General features: G+C 43.4%; 1 protein-coding gene across 2 annotated transcripts in view; it reads right to left on the bottom strand.

Moving 5' to 3' along the window:
- LOC147703096 (E3 ubiquitin-protein ligase RNF14-like) overlaps positions 1-20,667 on the bottom strand; it is a 187,330-nt gene that overhangs the window by 136,654 nt on the left and 30,009 nt on the right. For both annotated transcript variants that reach the window (XM_086931633.1, XM_086931634.1), the window contains one exon: positions 19,410-19,555. In XM_086931633.1, coding sequence (XP_086787759.1) covers positions 19,410-19,555 — 146 coding nt within the window. The remainder of the gene's footprint in view (positions 1-19,409; positions 19,556-20,667) is intronic.

Genomic DNA, 20,667 nt, shown 5'->3' with positions numbered 1-20,667 from the left:
AGAATCATTTGTGAAATACACAGGAAACTGTGCCAACAGAAATGCTGCTTCATAAACTTGGTTCTGGGAGCCTAGGTCAGAGTAAACTTCATTATCCCTAAATGGAAAAGTAGGCAGTCAGGTGAAAATAGCAAAATATACTTTACAAAACATTAAGGTAGAGAAGTAGGACACATGAGAAATATCTTTCACAAACAGTGTCTGATACAAACAAAAGATGGACCATTAATTGCTAGTTCGCTGGTGTATGTCTTGTTATTTACTGATGACGTGTGCTATTTGTTGTTATTGCATATCACCGCATCTTTATCCTCTCTCCCTTCGCTAACATAACCCACTGCACATAGTCTTTGGTGGCCCACAGTGTGGATCTGGTGAAAAGCCAGACCTTTGGCCAGGACCTACATCCAGCCCCTGTTTGGAGATATCCCCAAGCATAGTCTTTGCCCATGCTTGGAGATGGGTGGGGGGACGGAAGGATTGAAGCTAGGCTAGAACATAAACCCCAATGCTCTGCTTTCGATCTTGCTTACTAAAAATTGAGCGCAGGTTCTGGGCTTTTGCTTGGCCTATGCAAGCTTCCCTGATGGGCACCAAAGCAAATACTTTCAGTTGCAGCTAGCCAATCAAGAGAGCTGGGGTCTGGTGACCTGGATGTATGACCACAAATTTCCATTGGACGATTAGAGAAAATGCTCCCATGTCCAATGGGGTTTCTTTATATTTTCAAAATGTTCTTGGATTGCAAAATGTCACGATATATTAAAGTCTTTCTCAGATAAAACATTTGCAGCCCACCCAACAACATTTTGGAATGCAAATAACTCAGCAAGTACTGAACGGAAATACACGAAATGAAGAAATGGCCTTATTCTGATTAAACTAAAGTTCTAATTTCACAGTAAGGCTGGTGAATTTTCATTTAGTAAACAGTACTATGAGAAAAAGCATAAGAAACACAACTTAACTCCAACCTACGGACAGAACTGCACAGACCAAACTGCACATAATTTTACATGGTGACATTTTACCTCTATGCCTAATTTTACATCAGTAATAATAATGTTTTCTAATTTACGTGAGTACGCTTAATATAATCTGCATATTGGCCTTGAGCTTATTCTGTAAACTTTTTCTTAAAGATCAAAGGCATACTTCGACAACTTTCTCTACAGCTTCTTGTCAGTGCTTCTTTCTTTGGACTATTGGAACAAATGGAAAGCTGGATTAAGCTTTGAAATTTAACTTGGCCAAAAACTGTACCCAGCAGGTTCTGGGTAACCAAGCTCAGGGCATGGCCCAAAGCCATTTCATGTTAGGTAAAGTGCGGTAAATGTTGTGCAGTATGCTCAAGGACGGTGGGCCAAAGTCAACAGGGTTTTGAAAAAACACGTTCCTGGATTTTTAATCTCATAGAGACACTTAGAAAAAGACCCTCCAAGGGATTAAATCAACAGCCACTGTGTCATCTATGCTTTTTTATTCTGGTGTAAATTACTTCAGAGGTTGCTGAGATAACTACCAACAAGAGGAGTCAAACATTCAGAGATATATAGGTGGTAAAATACCCTAAACCCAGTGATGTATGCAACATTCTAAATTTGATTTGAATCTGAGTATTTTGACAGGCCTTCTGTCAGGCATGACTTTTTCAAAGATGACTGCACTACACTCCCCTTAGAGGAGAGGGAAACTCCTTCTGCCCATACAAAAAAGGTTAACTGCTACACACACACAGACTATAAACTAATCTTGAGGACCCCAGGCTGTTTGCATATTCTTCTATTTGGTGAACTTTTTAGGATGAAATGGCATGAACACTCTTTCTCCCTTCCCCATAACCATAACCCCAACCTTAACCATATTCCTGACCCAACTCCTTATCCAAGCACAGTACTATTACCAGTATGTTCTCAATGCAGGGCTTAGCTGATGACAAAAACCTGTCAAAATTGCAACCATACAAGAAACACTTTTATTGATTATAATCTTGGTAATAAATGACAAATCTGTAAAAGAATTTGTACAGACAAGATATGTGGGATAAGGGATTATGTATAACTGCAGGCTGAAAGGACAAAGGCACTGCAAGTCAAACAGGGATCCTACATTTGTGTTTTCCATTGAAATTCCATAATGGATTTCCTTATAAGCTTGATTGAAGACCATTCCCAGTTTGTAATGATGCAGAGTTGCTGGGTACAGGACGTGGCTGAAATTCACAAATCTATGTCCAGCAACTGAAGTTTTTGCAGTGGAGGCAGGGCCTGGATGAAGACTACACATTGCCTACCCAACAGCTAGGCATGGCTTTAATAAATGACCATGTCCTGTTTGTGATGGTGCAGCTGCCGGGTACAGAAATTGGATGAAAGTCAATAATCTGTGTCCAGATACTGAAGCTGTTTTCCTAGAGGTAGGGCCTTGACAAAAACTGCACCTTGCACAACAAACAGCTGGGCATAGCTAAGTTCACGACAAATGAACACACAGGGAATTGGAAGCACACACAGCATTTTGCACACAGTTGGCTGGTCATGGCTGTAGTGTATGACTAGCAGGCTTTGAAAGGTGTAGTAGTCAGAGAATATTAATGCAGGTGATGTACAGCAGGTTTTGAGGAAAGTATGTCAGATGCAAGGCATGGTTGACCGCCATGGTATGTGCTTGATCAAGAAGGTTGCAGGCTGGTGTCGGAAGGCAATTGAAAACAACATAGGGGACATAAGGGAGAGCATTAACAGGTGCCAAGTGGGCCCAGTCAGTAATGGGGATAACAGTGGAATGCCTCATCAAGAACTAAGAGCCCCGGGTCACTGCCAAAGGTTATGCTGAAAGGGCTTAAAGGATAAATACGTGCACATGCCTCATTTCCAGAATTTTCGCACCATGTCTGAAGATTATGCCCAGTAGACTGTGGGTCCAAGGGGAAGGGTCACAGACCGGCCTATAAGTACTGAGGGTACTGAGAAGCTATTGTTCTGTTCACAAAGTGACGAGAACTGGCTGCAAATTCCAAACATGACATGGGCCATGTGAAAGGACTCACAATCATGACTACCCTCAATTAATTGGCATTTCAAGTTATTAATGTCTTAGGGTCAGATTTATTTCCTGGAGGATGGCCCGTTGTTACACTAGGGGGATGGAGTAAATTACTCTGTTGCCCTGGCGGGAGGTCCGGCCACCAGATTTATAAATGACTGCCAAGCTGGCGATCATTTATAAGGCATTCCTAGGAACCGCTACCATGATCATTCCGGTCAATGCAATTCGCTGTTTGGTGAAGGGCTCAGTCAAAACATTTTTGGGGAGAAAAAAATATATGTTTTCCTTACTATAGGAATACTCTCTTATGGCGAGAGAAGCATTTTTTTATATATAAATATTTTATTAATCAAACACAAACGTAAAACAACAATACAGCAGATGAAGCTGAGTCAATTAATAGAGAAAGATGTATTACAAAATTGCATCATATATCATCACCCGGAATCACATTTTCAGCGTCGAACACAATCATTGATCGGAGTTTGGCTATGCACTACAGTCATATATCACGTGTATATAGCTTTCAGTAACCAGGTACACATTTACATTAACAGTACTCATCCCCATGTATACTGACATTTTCAAAGTCGGATAGGTCTGCTATTTGGAGCTGGTTACGCCGTAGTTCGAGTGTCGGAGATAGGCAAATGTCACCTCTGTACTTAATCCACCCACTCCATTTACGATCCTACTTTTTGGGGCAACCCCTGTTTTTAAAAACGTCTTTTTCAGCTATCATTGCTTTGTCCATATCCGCTGCCCAGTCGCGCACGGCAGGGACAGTTCACACCCCCAGCGTTGCGCAACGTTCTGTTTAGCTATGATCCAACCCAGTGAGGCCCACGTTTTCTCCGTTTGTGTGAGGTCAGTGGCTTTCCAGATAGTCAGTAGACAAAGTTGTGGAGTGGCCTTCAGAGTCTTACCTTCCGCTTTTGCATTTGCTTGGTAACACCATCCCAATATTTTTGTATCACAGAACAGTCCCATATGACATGGAAAAAGGTTCCTATTTGATGACAGTGTCTAAGGCACATCAGGTAATCCCTCCCACCTACTTTGGCCAGGATTACCGAGTCTAGAATCACGCAATGAAGTGATTTCAGATTGACCAGGCGTAGTCTCACAGGAATTGCGACCTCTTCTAGGTCACCTAAGTCAGCCTCCCAATTGTGCCTAAGGCATATCAGGCGGTCAGGGCAGTTATTCAAAAGTTTTTGTATGTGAGTGAAATGGCTTTTTTATTCATGGTGTCAAGTGTTAATATGTCTTCTAATGGTGAAGCCTCAGGTATAGGGTCATCCTTGGAGAGTGTTGATTTAAGGGCATGACTTATTTGTAGGTAGCGGAATGTTTCGGTAAGTGCAAGCTGATGTTTTTGCTGGAGTTCTGTGAAGGTAGTCAACCTCCCCGAGACCAACATGTCTCCCACCATTGAGATGCCGATAAGGTCCCAATTGTCAAACCTTGGCATGTCTCCACGATACACGCAGTGGGCCGGCGAGAGGCATTTAGAAGTTTTCACTGCCCCTTACCATCAGACTTTTCGAGGCAGTGAGAACCTAACTCTGTTTCTGCCCATCTAAATCAGGTGAGCGGAATTCAAGGTTGCTTCTAACAACCCTTACTCCACAGGGCCATCGAAGAGGTTTAATCATGGCGGAGACGGAGTAGTCTCCACCATAATTAAACCTATGTTCTGCCCACATCTAAATAAGGTGTCCCATGATGTTGGCTGTAAGCATATTCCTTCGCTGTTGTGACGTAGTATGCTTACAGCCAAGATCTAAATCGGCCCTTAGTTAATGTTTATACACAAATGTCCGATCTCTGCCCCCTGGTCTCTGGATGTTTCCCTCTGTATTCTCCTTCTTTCAGAATAAATTCACTTAGGATGATCACCTGCCACCTTTTAGGAAGGTATGGTCCCCTCTGAGGAAAAACAAAACAGTTATGAGTTCAGATTCCTAAACAGAACCACAACTCACCATGTGTTGCCTTCACCTCAATGTTCTTACAATTGTGTAAAGACAAAATCAATCCCTTGCCTGTTTGATCTGCCTTTCAAAGTAAAAAGAAACCTTATGGTTTCCCTGGTAAAAGAATTTACCTTCTCCAATCACTTTCCCCGTGCCACCAACTAAAAAAGAAAACCAATAAGAATTCAGTGCATAACTTGCCTGAGGCCACAACCCTCCCTCTGGGTTGTGAAGTTTGGGACTGCAGTGCTGTCGCTGGGTATGAGCACATTGGATGCTTGAGTCGAATGGTCCGGTGCCTGGTGTCCTGCTTCTGTGTCTTCTCCTGCTGTGTCCTTTTCTGGATCGCTGTCCCGGTACTCCTTCACCACGTGGAACCAACCAGTACCTCCTCCATATCTCTCTTCTTCTGAATCCTTCTACTCTCCAACGCCGACAATGTTGGTTGTAGCTTCCTCCTTTCCACTCTTCACACTCCATTGTTATCTCTTGTCCTACTCCTGTGCTACCTTTGCCTCCACCATCTGCCTGTTCACTTCGTGTCCACAACTAGAATGCTCCCCTCCCATTCCTCTGGGTTTCCCCTCGAGGCCATGTTGGAAAATATGACATTCACTTGCTCCTTGTTACAGGCCACTTGGTATTCCTTCCTTTCCTTACTCACTGTTTCCTAGTTTCCTACAAAACTGATAAAAGCCAAAAAAGACTGTCACTCCCTCCCTTCCACACCCAACACGCACTCAAACTCTTCCCATGGCTTAAACACCCAACCGCAACTGGTAGGTGTGCAAATCTAGACATCAAGTACAGCCAACATGCGGCACTTATACCTTATCCAAGTGTTCCTTGTTTCACTTCAACTTCTCTCCATCGATAACAAAAAAGACAACCGCTGTGTGGTCACCGTGCCAAGATCCTGTTGAGACTGGATGACATGGCTTTCTTTTTAATTGTTACGCTATCTTCAGTTCGTTCTGTTGTTTCACAGAAACCAAGATGATCCAGCTTTGTTAGGGGGGGCGGGCGAGGAGGTTAAGGTTCAGTCATGACTTGAACAAAAAGCCTGAGTTTAAGATGGCCATGATAAGTCAATAGGGGGTATTTCGGTTTCTACTTGTTATGATCTTTTATGTTCATTATGGAGTGTGGAGCTCTGTGTTAGTGCATTCCACATTCCAGTTGTGGGTGGATGTTCTCAACTCTGGCAGTTGCTGTCTGACTGGCCAGGGGAGAGCCACACTTTCTTTGTTCAGAATACTTTAACAAGAGTAAACCTTTTATTCTTCATTTACTACTTTGTTACTTTACTGGATTCATTCACTACATTTCTGGCGACGTTTTGGCCAGCATCGTATCATCCTGAGCAGAGGTGGCGAAAGGACCCGTGCGTGAAAGAAATATCGGTGGAAAAAAAAATCTTCCTTGTCAAGTAACCTTACTGGTGCCTTCCTGCAATGAAACTGGCTCATCGTGAGTAATTTTCATTAGAAATTCATCTTCAGTAAGGAGTGGAGGGTGACCGTTATTTTTAAAGTCAACTCGTGCAAGAGATTGAAAGACGAAGTCTCGAGCTGTGTGTGTACCACGTCACAGGAGGAATCTCGAGCTGTGCGTGCACCACGCGAAGCATTCTCGATCGCCTGTAGACACAATGTCACGCACACCACGTTGCGGTAAACTTCTTACCAAAACAAACGTAAAAAACGTAGCGGCCATTTTATAATATTATTTTCATCGGAAACTCCGGAGCTGCAGTTACATTCATAAAGAATGAAGTGAATCATCGGATGAACAGGTATTACTAGAAGGAAATTTGTTTTTATTTGCATTTAATTAATTTTCACTCCAGCGCTCCCATGAGGAAATTTATATTATAATTTTCATATGAGTATTTTTCTCGTGTTGGTGAATGGCACAGCGAAAAAACTTGACATTGTGGATTGCTTTCACTTTCTCATTTTAAAGCACATTTGATTGCTGGTACTCATCTTTACGTCTACCTACAATATAACTTTACATCCATTTTTTTTCTCTCTTCTTGTTGGGTGTTCATTTAAAATTTACTATATTTTTGCATTCAATTGGTTACTTAGAATTTCAAATTTATACTTTTGAATACATTATAGAGAGTCAAAGTTCCATAATTACGCCTCAAATTTTTCTAGCTTCTCCTGAACCACTAATAATAGAGTGGGAAGATTGGCTACCCATGTTTGAAAATTATATAGATGCTTTGGATGGCTCAAAACTCAGCGCTGAAAGAAAAAAAAGCTTTACTTCTAACCAACATAGGCAAAGAGGGGCAACGCATTTTCAAGTACTTACCGGTAGCGACTTTACCCAATGGCAATGCGATTGAAGATGTTTACGTTGAGGCAAAGAAACGTTTAGAAGTTAGATTTGCTAATGAAATAAATATTGTCATGAACCGATATCAATTTTACACCCATAGACAAGAAGAGAATCAATCTATAGATGAGTTTGTGTCTAAACTTAGGGAATTATCCTTAAAATGCAAATTTGGAGCAATGACGGATGAGTTAGTACGAGATCAGCTCATAGTACAATGCAAATGTAAGAAGACGCAAGAACGACTTTGGGCAGCGACAAACTCTTCCTTTTAGGATGCTATAGATATAGCTAAAGTTCTGGAACACTCTCAATATTGTATGCGTGAATTGAATAAAAAAGAGGGAGGTAACTCTGGAACCGTCTCTTCAGTTTCAAGTGCAGACTCAGATGTGGCAGCCGTTTCCAGATCAGGGAGATTTTCTCAAAGAGGAAGGCAACAAGTTAGATCTTGCTTTAGGTGTGGGAACTCATCCCATAATGGTGACTTCCGCAAATGTCCTGCCTTAGACAAAAATTGCTTGAAATGTGGACGTAAAAGTAACTTTTCAAATATGTGTAGGAAATCATTTAAACAGCGAGTAGCAGTTATAGATGATGATAATGACAACTTATCTCAAAATGTGTGCTGGACAGGTGCTACTAATGATGTTCCTTTACAGGTTGACCGGATTTTGGCTGTTGATGATCCTAATGATCATATTGGCAGGAAAAACAGACCTAAAGCTAGCTTTAAGATCAATGATGTTTTAGTGGAGTTAATGGTTGATTGTGGTTCAATGTACACCATTATACCAAAATAAATTTATGACAATTTGTGGCCTAATAGCACACTATTGCCTAAAGATATAAATCCAGGAGGATATCAAGGTGAAACGATAGACCTTATTGGTTACATGAAGTCTGTCATTGAGTTCAAAGGCAGATCCGTTGAGGGCAAAGTCTATGTGGCAAGTGATGGTCCACCTATCTTAGGTTGGATGCATCAATTTGACTTATCTATTATTATTGATCCCAGTGCTCCATCTCAGGTTCTGGTTGTTGATGATCTGCCCTTAGAGAAGATTTTAGAAGAGACTAAAGAAGTATTTAGAGATGAATTGGGTTGTTTCAAAGGATATGTGCATAAAATAGTGTTAAAACTCAATGTTATCCCGATACAGCATAAAGTAAGAAGGACACCTTTAGTAGCTAGGGAAGCGGTTAAAGCAATGCTTCAAGAGATGCTCACCTCTGGGGTGATTGAACCGGTTGTAAGTTCATCATCGGTTTCTCCGGTAGTGATTACAGAGAAATCTGATGGAAAATTTAGATTTTGCATTGACCTCAGGTCACTCAATCAGAATGTGGTAGTTGACACGTTCCCACTTCCCAATATTAATGAATTGATCTTGGCATTGAGTGGTGGAAAATTCTTTTCGAAGTTAGATTTGAAAAATGCCTACCACCAGATTATGCTACATGTAGATTCAAAACCCCTTACAGCGTTCATCACCATGGAAGGTATCTACCAATGCACCAGGATGCCTTTTGGACTTTGCTTTGCGGCGAGCATCTTCCAAAGGATGATGAATGTACTTTTTAAAGGGATGAGAAATATCATTTTCTTTCAAGATGACATTTTGATATTTGGTAACACAGTTGTCCAACACAATTATACACTCCGTGAGGCTTTGTCCAAAATTAAAGATTCTGGACTAACGCTCAGCCGTGATAAATGTACATTTTTAGTAGACAAAATGGATTATTTGGGGTACGAAATTTCAGATTTGGGGGTGAAACCTAAACAGAATTTGTTAGATGCCATTAGGTTAGCTCCTGTTCCTTCAGATAAGGTCATTCTTAGGTTTAGTAGAATACTATTCCAAGTTTGTCAAAGATTTTTCGTCTAAGACAGCTGATTTAAGATCTTTATTGAAGAAAGGTGTTAGCTTTTCATGGAGTGTTTTACAACAAAACTGCTTTGAGAATGTAAAGAAAGATATTTGTGAGGCAGGAATTCTCACACCATTTGACACTAAATGTCAGACAGTACTCACTGTTGATGCGAGTGCTACAGGCTTGGGTGCCATCTTAGCACAAATTCATAAAGGTCAAGGAAAGACCGTGGCATTTGCATCAAGGACTTTAACTTGCTCAGAAAAAAATTATCCTGTTATAAAACGTGAAACCTTAGCTGCTGCTTGGGCTTGTGAATAATTTAGAACTTATTTGTGGGGATCTAAGTTCACATTAAAGTCAGATCACAAACCTCTTGTTAGAGTATTGTTACCAGGTGGTGATGCCAAATGTTCAGCTAGGTTAGCTAGATTAGCTTCTCGTCTTCAAGAGTACTGTTACAACATAGAGTACATTCAGGGGTGGGAAAACATACAAGCAGATTGTTTGTCGAGACTGTCACTTGATTGGAAGACAGTTGATGAAGTAGCTGTTCTAAAGAAACAGAACGAAGGAGCAGTTGCTTTTGTACAAGATGTTTTAGGCATATGTGAACCTCAAGCCTTGACCAAGAGTGAGTGGATTAATGGACAGTTCTATGGTAGAACTTAAAAAATTAATACAAATGGGGTGTAAGAGAGAGAGCACTGTTTCACTCAACAGTAGGACATTTGTTAAGATGTTAGATGAGTTGTCATTTTTTGAAGATACTGTGATCATGAGGGGTGATTTATTTATTCCTCCAATTTCCTTAAGAAACAGTTTGATCATGCTAGCCCATGAAGGACATTTGGGTCAAACCAGAACAAAACAAAGACTGAGAGCGAATTGGTGGTGGCCGGGTATGGATTCGGATGTTAATGTTTGGATTACTAAGTGTGAAGTTTGTAAGGAGAGTGATAAACGTCTGAAAGTTGGTGTTCAGGCTTCCTCAGGACATATCTCAGATCCAGGTCAGCCTTGGCACACCATATGTTTGGATTTCATTGGGCCGATGAATAGTTTGAAAGGAAGTTTACGTTTTGGTATTGTAGTTGTAGATGTGCACATGACATGGTTAATTGTTAAATTCACTAAAGACATCACAACTTCCACTACAATTAGTGCCATGAGGCACATTTGGAGAGAGGGAAGCATACCTTTGGTTCTCTTAACAGACAATGGCACGCAACTGACATCTGATGAAATGCAGAAATTTCTCTCCACTTGTGGAATTAGGCATATTCGTACCTCTTTATACAACCCACAGGGCAATGGCATTGTTGAGAGAGCTAACCGATTGATTAATGGTGCTATACAGATGGCAATCTCCAATGGGCAAGATGTAGAGTCAATGGTGTCAGAGATGCTGTGGGCTTATCGCTCAAGTGTGCATGGTGTCACTGGTAAGTCACCATTTGAGATGATGCGTGGGAGACAACCAAACATGAAGCTTGTACCTACTTGGATGAGAGACATTGTCACAAAAAAACTTATTCCTATTGATTCACCTTCTGTTTCTCCTCAACAAGGTGTGAACTACAAGAAGAGTCTTGATAAGAAAATTTGTCCGGGAGATTGGGTCAAAATACGTTCTTGTAGACCTAGTTCCTCTACAAAATTCCTTGGTCCTTATAGGGTCAAGGTTACCTTACCGTATTGTGTGATATTGAGTAACGGTGAGAAATGGAATTACAGAAGGGTGGCATTGTATCAGAAAGGTAATGATGATTTAAGTGTTAATGTCAAACCTAAACGTCAGGATATTCCTGTAAGTAACACTTTCTTGTCCATGTCTGATGATGATTTTATCCACAATCCTCAGAGGAATAATGTTCCTCAAAGTGTGGTACAAGGGGGAGGTGATGCCCCTGCTTCTCTTCCTTCTGGTTCTCCTTTTGTATGTCAGGTAAGGGTGTACAGAAATTGTCATCCTACAGGTTATCTGAAAGATTATATTTGCAGTTAAGATGTGTATTCCTTTTATCTCCTTTTAGTTTTGTTAGCAATATTTTATTGGCTAGATTTTAAACAATGTTTTATTGGCTAGGTTTTTACAATGTTCTACTCTAACTGTGTTTTACTAGCAATGTTCCATCGTCATATTTTCTTACCATTATTTCCTGTTTTTTTCCCCTTTATTTATTTATATAAGAGAAGAGGATATGTTATGATCTTTTATGTTCATTATGGAGTGTGGAGCTCTGTGTTAGTGCATTCCACATTCCAGTTGTGGGTGGATGTTCTCAACTCTGGCAGTTGCTGTCTGACTGGCCAGGGGAGAGTCACACTTTCTTTGTTCAGGATACTTTAACAAGAATAAACCTTTTATTCTTCATTTACTACTTTGTTACTTTACTGGATTCATTCACTACACTACTCTTAGAGCTTGTTGGTGTACCCCTACTCCTAAGAGGCTTTTCAGCTCATTGCTGTATGCCACTATGCTGCAACCCCACATCTAGCCCCATACCTTTACTGAATTCACTGCTTTGCTCAGACACACAAGAAGAGTACATTTTCGCTGTACCTCTATACATGATTTCATAACTCCCACTGATTCTCTCTCACTATCACTCTCAAATATGCACTCAAACTCAATAACACACACTCAGGGCCAGATGTAGGTAAAATAGATTTAACGATTTTTAATTACCACATTTTACCGATTCGGTAATTAAAAATCGGTAAATCTAAGGGGTCGATATGTAGGTATTCCAGATGTGCTGGAATACCGATTCGGAAGAATTCGGTATTTACCAATTTGGTAAATACCGAATCGGTAATGCCCATTCATTCCTATGGGCTTTGAAGCCCATAGGAATAAATGGGCAATACCGATTCGGTATTTACCGAATCAGTAAATACCGATTTTCACAAGGGTGCAGGGGGTGTCATTTTGACACCCTCTGGCACCCCCAAAACAGGCTCGGGTGCCATGTGGCAGGCATACATGCCCTAAGGGCAGGTCTGCCTGTCACATGGCATAGGTGTGCATGCACACATGTGCATGCACACCGGAATCGGTATTTTACCTTAAAATTGGATTTGACGGTAAAAAATACCGATTCGGTAAGGCCTCTGGGACTCTGAAGAGTCCCACCTACATCTGGGTGCCTCAGAATCGGTAAAATTACCGAATTTTTATTTTACCGAATCGGTAAAATTACCGAATCGGTAATTTTACCGATTCGGTAAAATAATGCCCCCTACATACCTGTCACCCATTTACCGATCGGTAACGGCAAAAATCGGCCGTTACCGCTCGCTAAATGGCCTCAAACGGCCACCTACATCTGGCCCTCAATCTCTTACACCCTCAATCACTCACAAACAATCACAAATGCACTGAGAAAGCAAGCTTTAATTTTGTTTACTTATTTTTCTTCCTTTGCTGCTAACTCAGCTGTTCTATGGCACCAGCAAGGCAGGAATCTGGCACTGGAAGATGGAATCAGCAAGCCATGATTCTCAAAGAGGAACAGACATAGCAGCAGGCCAGAATTAAACAAGCATTGAAAATGCAATCAGTCTCGCCTTTGATTAAGTTAAAGCCATTTGCTTTGCTAATGGTATTGTATAGCAAAGCAAATGGCTTTAACTTAATAAAAGTCGAGACCTATTGCATTTTTAATGCTTGTCTTAGAATGCTGGGACTTGTGGTCTTAGTTAATCAAGACTAAAACCAGAACAGCAAGGCCCAGAATTCTAATTAAATCCGGGACCTGTCTAGCTAGGTACTAAAAGGTCTGGTAAACGTGACAACTATGCTTAACAAATGTAAAACTTCAGACCTGCCAAGTTTACTAGATCCATGAAGTCCAGGTTTTTTTCCTTTGAATCCTGGGACTTGTATTCCTGCTTTATAATGGAATGAACAAGACTACCAGTGCTGGAATTCAAAGAAAAAACCTGGACTGGAGCAACATGGCATGCTTGGACTTGGGAAACTTGGTAGGACTGAAACATTTGAAATATATCAGTTAGAGCAGTCTGCAGACTAACACCACACAACAGCCAAAAGGCCACATGTTGTGAATGACAACTTCAAGCCATCCCGGCTTTTTAGCCAACACTTTTGATTCTGGGATTACTAAGCTGATGTGCATCAAGTGACAAGCAGAACTACAAGTCCCAGAATACAATTTACCGCCAGACATACAGCAAGGGGATTAGATGGGTATTTAATATGATATGGGGTGACTTGGGAACTAGGAACACAGTATCATATTAAGAAACAAAAGGAGTTCAAAATCGTATTCAGAAACAAAAGGAGTTCAAGATCCTGGCAACAACACTCTTGTTTAACTGGGGAACATTAACTGTTTATTTATAGAGCGCCATAAAAATATCTCTGTTTAACTATGTGCTCTGCCTACTTTTTACTTTTCCACCATTGCTTTGTCTCACAGGTGCCCTGGTAGGCATTGCGAGCGTCCATACGATCCATTCAATATTATCTCAAGCGGGTCAAGAAAGAACATTCCAGCATGCAATCACAGTTTACTTGATAAAACAGCCATACTGACACTCCTCAGTGTTTGCTCAGTTAAGCGCTTGGGAGCAGTTGGTGCTACATGTGGCGCTTTACAAAGGCAAAGTAACGTAACAAACATGAAGAGCAGTTGGCACGCTGCATGGACCATGCAAACACGTTAAATCCCTTGAAAAACAAAAAGTTAGTGTGCTCCAATAAGTTCATTCCACAATTTTTTTAACAGAATAATTCAAAATAACAACTGCGCACTGAGTGTGCGTGAATGCATGCGTGCGTTTGAAAGTGAAAATGTCACACCACAGCTGAAGTATAATTCTGAGCACCTGTTCAGAACAAGCGGCCGTGAAAGTGAAAGCGATCGCGCGAAGCCCACAGTAATTAAAAGAACATGCGACGCAGCATTTTCGTTGCTATGGCAACAAAATGGCTTCGGACCGTCCACAGTCCCTACGGACAAGCGCATGCTGTTTGCTATGGACAAATGGCGAGAACAGCCACATTTGTCCCTGCAGACGCGTGCATGAAAGCCATCGTCAGAATTGATTCCAAAAGCTACTCGCAATAGCGAGAGAAGCGCTTGCGCCGCATGCTGTTTGCTATGGACAAATGGCGAGAGCAGCCATGTTTGTCAATGCAGACGCGTGCATGAAAGCCCTCGGCAAAGTTGATTGCGAAAGGTATATTCCACACTGAAAGACCGGAATACTGGGTCTCCACGATTAGATCGCGGATGTTCATCGCCAAAACAACCTCCACTCCCCACAGCTGCAAACTTACCGCGACTCTTCCGCTCAGACCAGCTGGCAGAGGCTTTATAACCGTGACCATTTTTACCAATGGCACGGTCCTCATCCAAGCTAACAATGAGAACCTGGAAGCTTTCGACTCCATATTTCCCGCACTCAGGTCAGCCCCTCCCACCCTCCCTATCCTCGCCCCTTCGCCGCCTCCGGCTACGACCACAACTAACAGAGAAGACCTCGATACTCCCTTCTGCAACCCCTATCCAACCCGACAGGCCCCCCCTCCCCCGGCAATACCTCACCCTACATGCACAGCCACCCAACACCCACAGGACATTCAATCCCCCTCCTCTACCCCTTCCTCCAACTACCTCACCTCCCTTAACACCAGGCTCCGACAGCCCCCTACAACAATCACACCCACGCCAACAGGCTGTCTTCAGACAACGAGCCACTTCCCCTTGAGACTCCCCTCATCTCTCAATCCACCCCCGTCCAAACCCCCTCCTGTCCTCCTCCCTCCTGCCCCCTTGTCTAAACCCCCGCCTGACCCTCCCCGGAACACCCCCCGTCCTTCCTGATCACCCCCCCGTCCCTCACCCTGACCCCTATCTCCCAACCCACCCTCTCGAACCCTATCTCCCAACCCACCCTCTCGAACCCTAGCACTCTCGGACCCACGGCGGATGCCCACCTCCCCTTCCTTGAGGCCATATCGAAACGGCTCGCAGCCCTGGAAAACCAGGTCAGCACCATCACCCATGGTCTTTCAGAAATCATCTCTAATCTTGGTATAGTCTGTAACCCCTACAAACTCTCCCCCCGGACCACCCCCCACGTCAAAACGTCCTCTATTTCTTCTCCCACTCCAGCGGGCTCAAATCACCCGACCGCTAGGCCGCTTAGATCAGAAGCTCCGATGTCAGACAGGGAAGCAGCCTTACTAGCCGCCACCTACGACTCCTCCACTACGGAGTCACCCAAATCCAAAATCCAAGTCATCACAGGTCACCGGAAAGACCTACCCATCGTCAAAACACAGAGATCACCAGTCCTCACCGCCATCCCTAGAGAGACTAAAGAGGGAACCACCAGTAATCAGGAGAAATTCACCAACTGCCTCCTAATCAACTGCAGATCGGCCTCACTACACGCAACGGACTTAGCTGAAGCCATCCTCACACATGACATCGACGTTGCGTTCCTCACGGAGACTTGGCTTAATACGACATCCCCTCCCTGCCTAGACATGCTGGTTCCACCCGGCTTCTCCCTCATCTCCAAAGATAGAAGTAAACAACGAGGAGATGGGACCAAACAACGAGGAGGTGGGGTCGTTATCATCCACAAGGACAGCTGGAGCATCACAGAAACCTCCTCCTTCGAGTATGACTCCTTTGAATGCCTATCCACCGTCATCAAGACAAAAGACAACGACTCTCTACGGTGCCACCTACTCTATCACCCCCCGGGCAGAAATAATGAGTTTGGAGAACAACTATCAAACCTGATTGCACAAGACACACTTGGCGACTCCAAAAACTTAATTCTTGGTGATCTGAACATCCGATGGAATGAGACCCAAAACCCTCTAATCAAATCGCTATCTAGCCTCCTTGATGAGAACAACCTCACCCAACACTGTACCGAGGAGACTCACTACAAAGGAGCCAAACTGGATGCCATCATTGCCCATAAAAATTCTATCACGGTCAACCACATAGTACCAGTTGACTGGTCAGATCACCACATGATCTTATTCCACATCAATCACCCCATCGTCTCGCTTAAACCTCCGCAAGACCCCCCGAAATGGGCGAGAAACCTCTCCCAAGTACCCCAAGTCATCTTGGAAGGTCAACTAAGCGCACTTCTTCCAAATAACACAATGCACCTCTCGACCAATGACCTCGTCGACCACTATAACTCGGGGGTAGTCTCCATACTTGACAATCTAGCTCCTCTAAGGCTCAAAAGAACCCGAGCCACTCCATCCAGAACCTGGTTCACGGCGGACCTCAACGCAGAAAGAAGAAACCTGAGAACCAAAGAAAGAAAGTGGAGAAACAACCCAACCGCCATTCTCCTCCTTCAACTAAAATCAGCCCGTAGGAAGTACAACAACCATATCAAAAACAAGAAATCCAGCTTCTTCCGCGAGGCATTGGTCAAATCCAAAAACAGACCCAAAGAACTCTACAACATAATCAGACAACAAACAACAAAGCCCCTGCCCTCAACCTTACAGGCTTCCAAAGAACTCTGTGACAACTTTGCCAACTTCTTCAACGATAAAGTCCTAAAAATCGAACTATCTCTAGACATCAACAACCCACACCTCCAGAAGAGCTACTCGGCCTCCGCAGTGGCACTCCCACCCGACTCCTTTCCCTCCACCTGGCTAAGCTTTCGCCCCGTCCAAGAAACTGAGATAATCAAGTTGATTTCGACTTCCAAACCTTCAGCACACATTTCAGACCCCATTCCCCCATCGTTAATAAAAAAAATGAAGCTTACCTTAGCGCCCATCTGGGGAAGAATCATAAACAGCTCCTTACAAAGCGGTGTGGTCCCCGATTGTCTAAAAAGGGGACAAGTCACTCCTCTTCTGAAAAAACCCGGTCTCGACTCAACTGACTTGAACAATTTCAGACCGATATCCAACCTCCCTCTACTCGCGAAGACACTTGAACGTTGTGTACTCCTGCAACTGACGCAACATCTGGAAAACATCAACCTCCTGGACTCCCTCCAATCTGGCTTCAGACAAGGCCGCAGCACTGAAACCGCGATGATGAATATCATAGACGACATCCATGGATCTCTTGACGCTGACAAGTGCTGCCTCCTCATACTCCTTGATCTCTCAGCAGCGTTCGACACGGTGGACCACAAGCTCCTCATCAGGACTCTTCAAGAAAGAGCCGGCCTTGGCGAAGTAGTTCTCAAGTGGTTTTCCTCCTTTTTACATAACCGTTCGCAATTAATAAAAATCAAGAACTTCACCTCCGATACCCAGCAAGTCAACAAGGGTGTCCCTCAAGGATCAGTGCTCTCCCCCCAGCTCTTTAACATCTACATGGAACCACTCGCCAAGCTACTCAGGAACGCCAACATCCACTTCCACCTCTAAGCGGATGACACGCAGATTTACCTGGAAACCTCCTCTCTCAAAGACATCCACAGACTCAATGATGTCCTAAGTGAAGTTCAAGACTGGCTGACAAAGAATCACCTGAAACTCAACCCCGACAAGACAGAAACACTCCTCATCTCAAACAAAGAAGATAACCCTCAAATCACCGAGTGGCTAAAGTCGATCGATGCTCTCAAAGGTAACCTCACGCTAGCCGACTCTGTTAAATCCCTGGGCTTCACCCTAGACCCCAAACTAACCCTGACAAACCACATCAAGAACTCAGCAAAAAGCGCATTCTTCAACCTCAGACTTTTGAACAAAATTAAACCTTACATTCCCAACAAGGACCTCAAACTAGCCACGCAATCTCTAGTTTTATCAAGACTGGACTATGGGAACTCAATCCTAACAGGCATCCCCAAATCGCACCTGGCACCACTAAAAACAACACTACACGCGGCAGCAAGAATGATCACAGGCTGCAAAAAATATGACCACATCTCCCCGGCACTCAAAGAACTCGAATGGCTCCCTGCGGAAATGCGAAGTACCTTCAGAACGGCCTGCCTAACCCACAAGGCCCTCCACACCGGCAAACCGGAATACCTGGCTAACAAGCTCAAAAAAGCAGGCCAAGCCAGAAATCTGAGAAGCTCTAACTCCCTGCTGCTCATCCTACCAAAAACCAGAAGAAAGAGAACTGCGGACTGCTCTTTCTCAGGAAATGCCCCCAAAATATGGAACGCCACCCCCCCGCACATCAGAACTCTACCGTCCTATGCAGAATTCAAGAGCCAACTTAAATCCTTGTGCCTTATCCGCTCCCTTGGTTGTGGATAACTTGGAGCTACAAACACCCCAGAATCCTTGCGGTACTGTTGAATCCAGCACCAAGAAGCCCTGCTGTCCGAACTTTTCTTCTTCCCAAATTGTCTCTCGCCGATTGCTTTTATTGGGTTTGTCTCATGCTGTTCTCTTTTTCTTGTCCTCTACTGTGAAGCGCTCTGATACCTTCGGGTCTTGTTAGCGCTATAGAAAACTTCTAAATAAATAAAAAATAAAATAAATAAATGTGCTGCTTTTGCCAGGCGAGACCTAAAAAAGAGAAAGTCCAACCACAAGCCCTCTCGCAGCTTTTTGATAGATTAGAAGCACAGTCCCATCAGTTCTGGGGCAGTGGTTGGCTGGGATTCTGTCCTTTCTGCTATATGGGGCTCCTCACTGGCCTCATGGATTCACTGCAGTGAGCCTGGCAGGCTCATTTTAGCAGATTTACTGTGCTGCCTGAGTCAACCGTAATATGTCTGTTGAATAAAATGCCTTGTGAACGTTTTTGAGTATCCTACTTGAATTACACCCCTCACACAGGCGCAATCCAGACACCCCCCTACATCAGGCTGTGTTTTTAAACGAATTGACCGTGCTTCAGGCTCAGCATCCTCAATGACCTCCGACTCCTCAAGCCAGGAGACTTCGGGAAGGCTGGCCTGCACATTGCCAGTGTCCATGAAAACACCAAAGTCGTCTTGTCATGAGCATTGCTAAGTTATATAATTATCAGTTGGTGGGAGAGGCTAGGGGCAGTAAGTGCTGGCTTGCAGGAGGCAGAGCTATACCTTGAAGCCCCTGTTCAGTAGCCCCCATCGAAAAGCAGCAAGCAAACAACATTCTAGTGTTTGACATTAAGTTTGATTGTTTGGAAAATTATTTAAAATTAAACATGTTTTCAGTCAAACCTGGACTGGTGTGAGCCATTTGCAACTGAGCCGAAACACTGGAGCAGAGGCTGATGGGTAATGTGCTGGGAGTTCAAAGGTCAGTACAACTGGAGGCAAAAAGCAAACTCCAAAGTCACCCGTAAGAGGATTTTTAGCATCATTTCCTGTAGGGAGAAAAGTTTGGAAAATTAAGTAATGTTTTTAGGCTCCAGAGTAACATTGATTACTTGTTACTAAAAATATTATTGTGCCACAATCTATCATCAATAACTAGACAATACTAGTCAATATAATATTTAAGTACAGCAAACATTGTAAATGTTTCCAAATTTATAATCAAGCTTTTCCAATATGTATCACTATACCATAGTGACAGGGCTGGCGCTAGGCATGGGCAGCGTGGGCAACTGCCCAGAGCCTCCCACTCAGCCTTCCAGCATGGGGCCCGAACAATTGCAACACACCACAGATCCTCATGTACCCCTGCTGATCCAATTGAAATAAAGGTGTCTCTTTGCTATTGGGCTCATGGGAGGGGGCCCCTCTACCTGGTTCTCTCAGGGAAGGTATGGGTAGGCCTAGGGGAGGAGATCTTCCTCTTGTCCCAGTTCTTGCCCATTCAAAGACACTGCGGAAGCCCATTGTCAGCACTTTAGCATCCACACAGTTTTAACTCTCACCCCCAAGCAATTCTCACATCTTCAGCCTGATAGGTGCTGTAAAAGATGTGCTTGTAGGTGGCTGAGGATGAGGGGCTGCGCACATTCCCCTTCGCCCAGGGCTCCAAAAATCCTAGAACCGGCCTTGCATAGTGAACATCTTCACAACTCCAATGTAGTGTTACCTCACACAAAATCAGAAACATACTCAAATGGCTAGGCTGATAAACATGAAGATGAACAGTAAGAATACCCAGAGACTCTGCAAAGTATGTGATGTACAGCATGAATACATGCAGACAAATATAGTGGAAAGCCAACACAACATTTAGTTGTGTAATATGCAATGGGGACAAATTGTACTTGGACCATGGCAACACATGAAAGTAAGATTTCGCCTGTTTTATCGTTCAAAAATATGCAGATAAATATATTTCCTCCAGTTTACCTATGTGAAATAGGAGTCCCAGTTTGAGTTGAATGCAGATTCATTCATCTTTTTCAATTATTTTAGTAGCTAAAATAGTGCACAATCTAATTGCTTAGGGCATGATTACGAGTTCAGAGGTCCATGGGAACGCCGAGCCCGTGGTGGAGGTGCGGTGCCAGTCCCCAGG

This window comes from Lissotriton vulgaris, chromosome 7 (assembly GCF_964263255.1).
Source record: "Lissotriton vulgaris chromosome 7, aLisVul1.2, whole genome shotgun sequence".
Lineage (NCBI taxonomy): Eukaryota > Metazoa > Chordata > Amphibia > Caudata > Salamandridae > Lissotriton > Lissotriton vulgaris.
The sequence above is the reverse complement of the archived record's forward strand: the minus strand, read 5'-3'. Positions and strand labels throughout refer to the sequence as shown.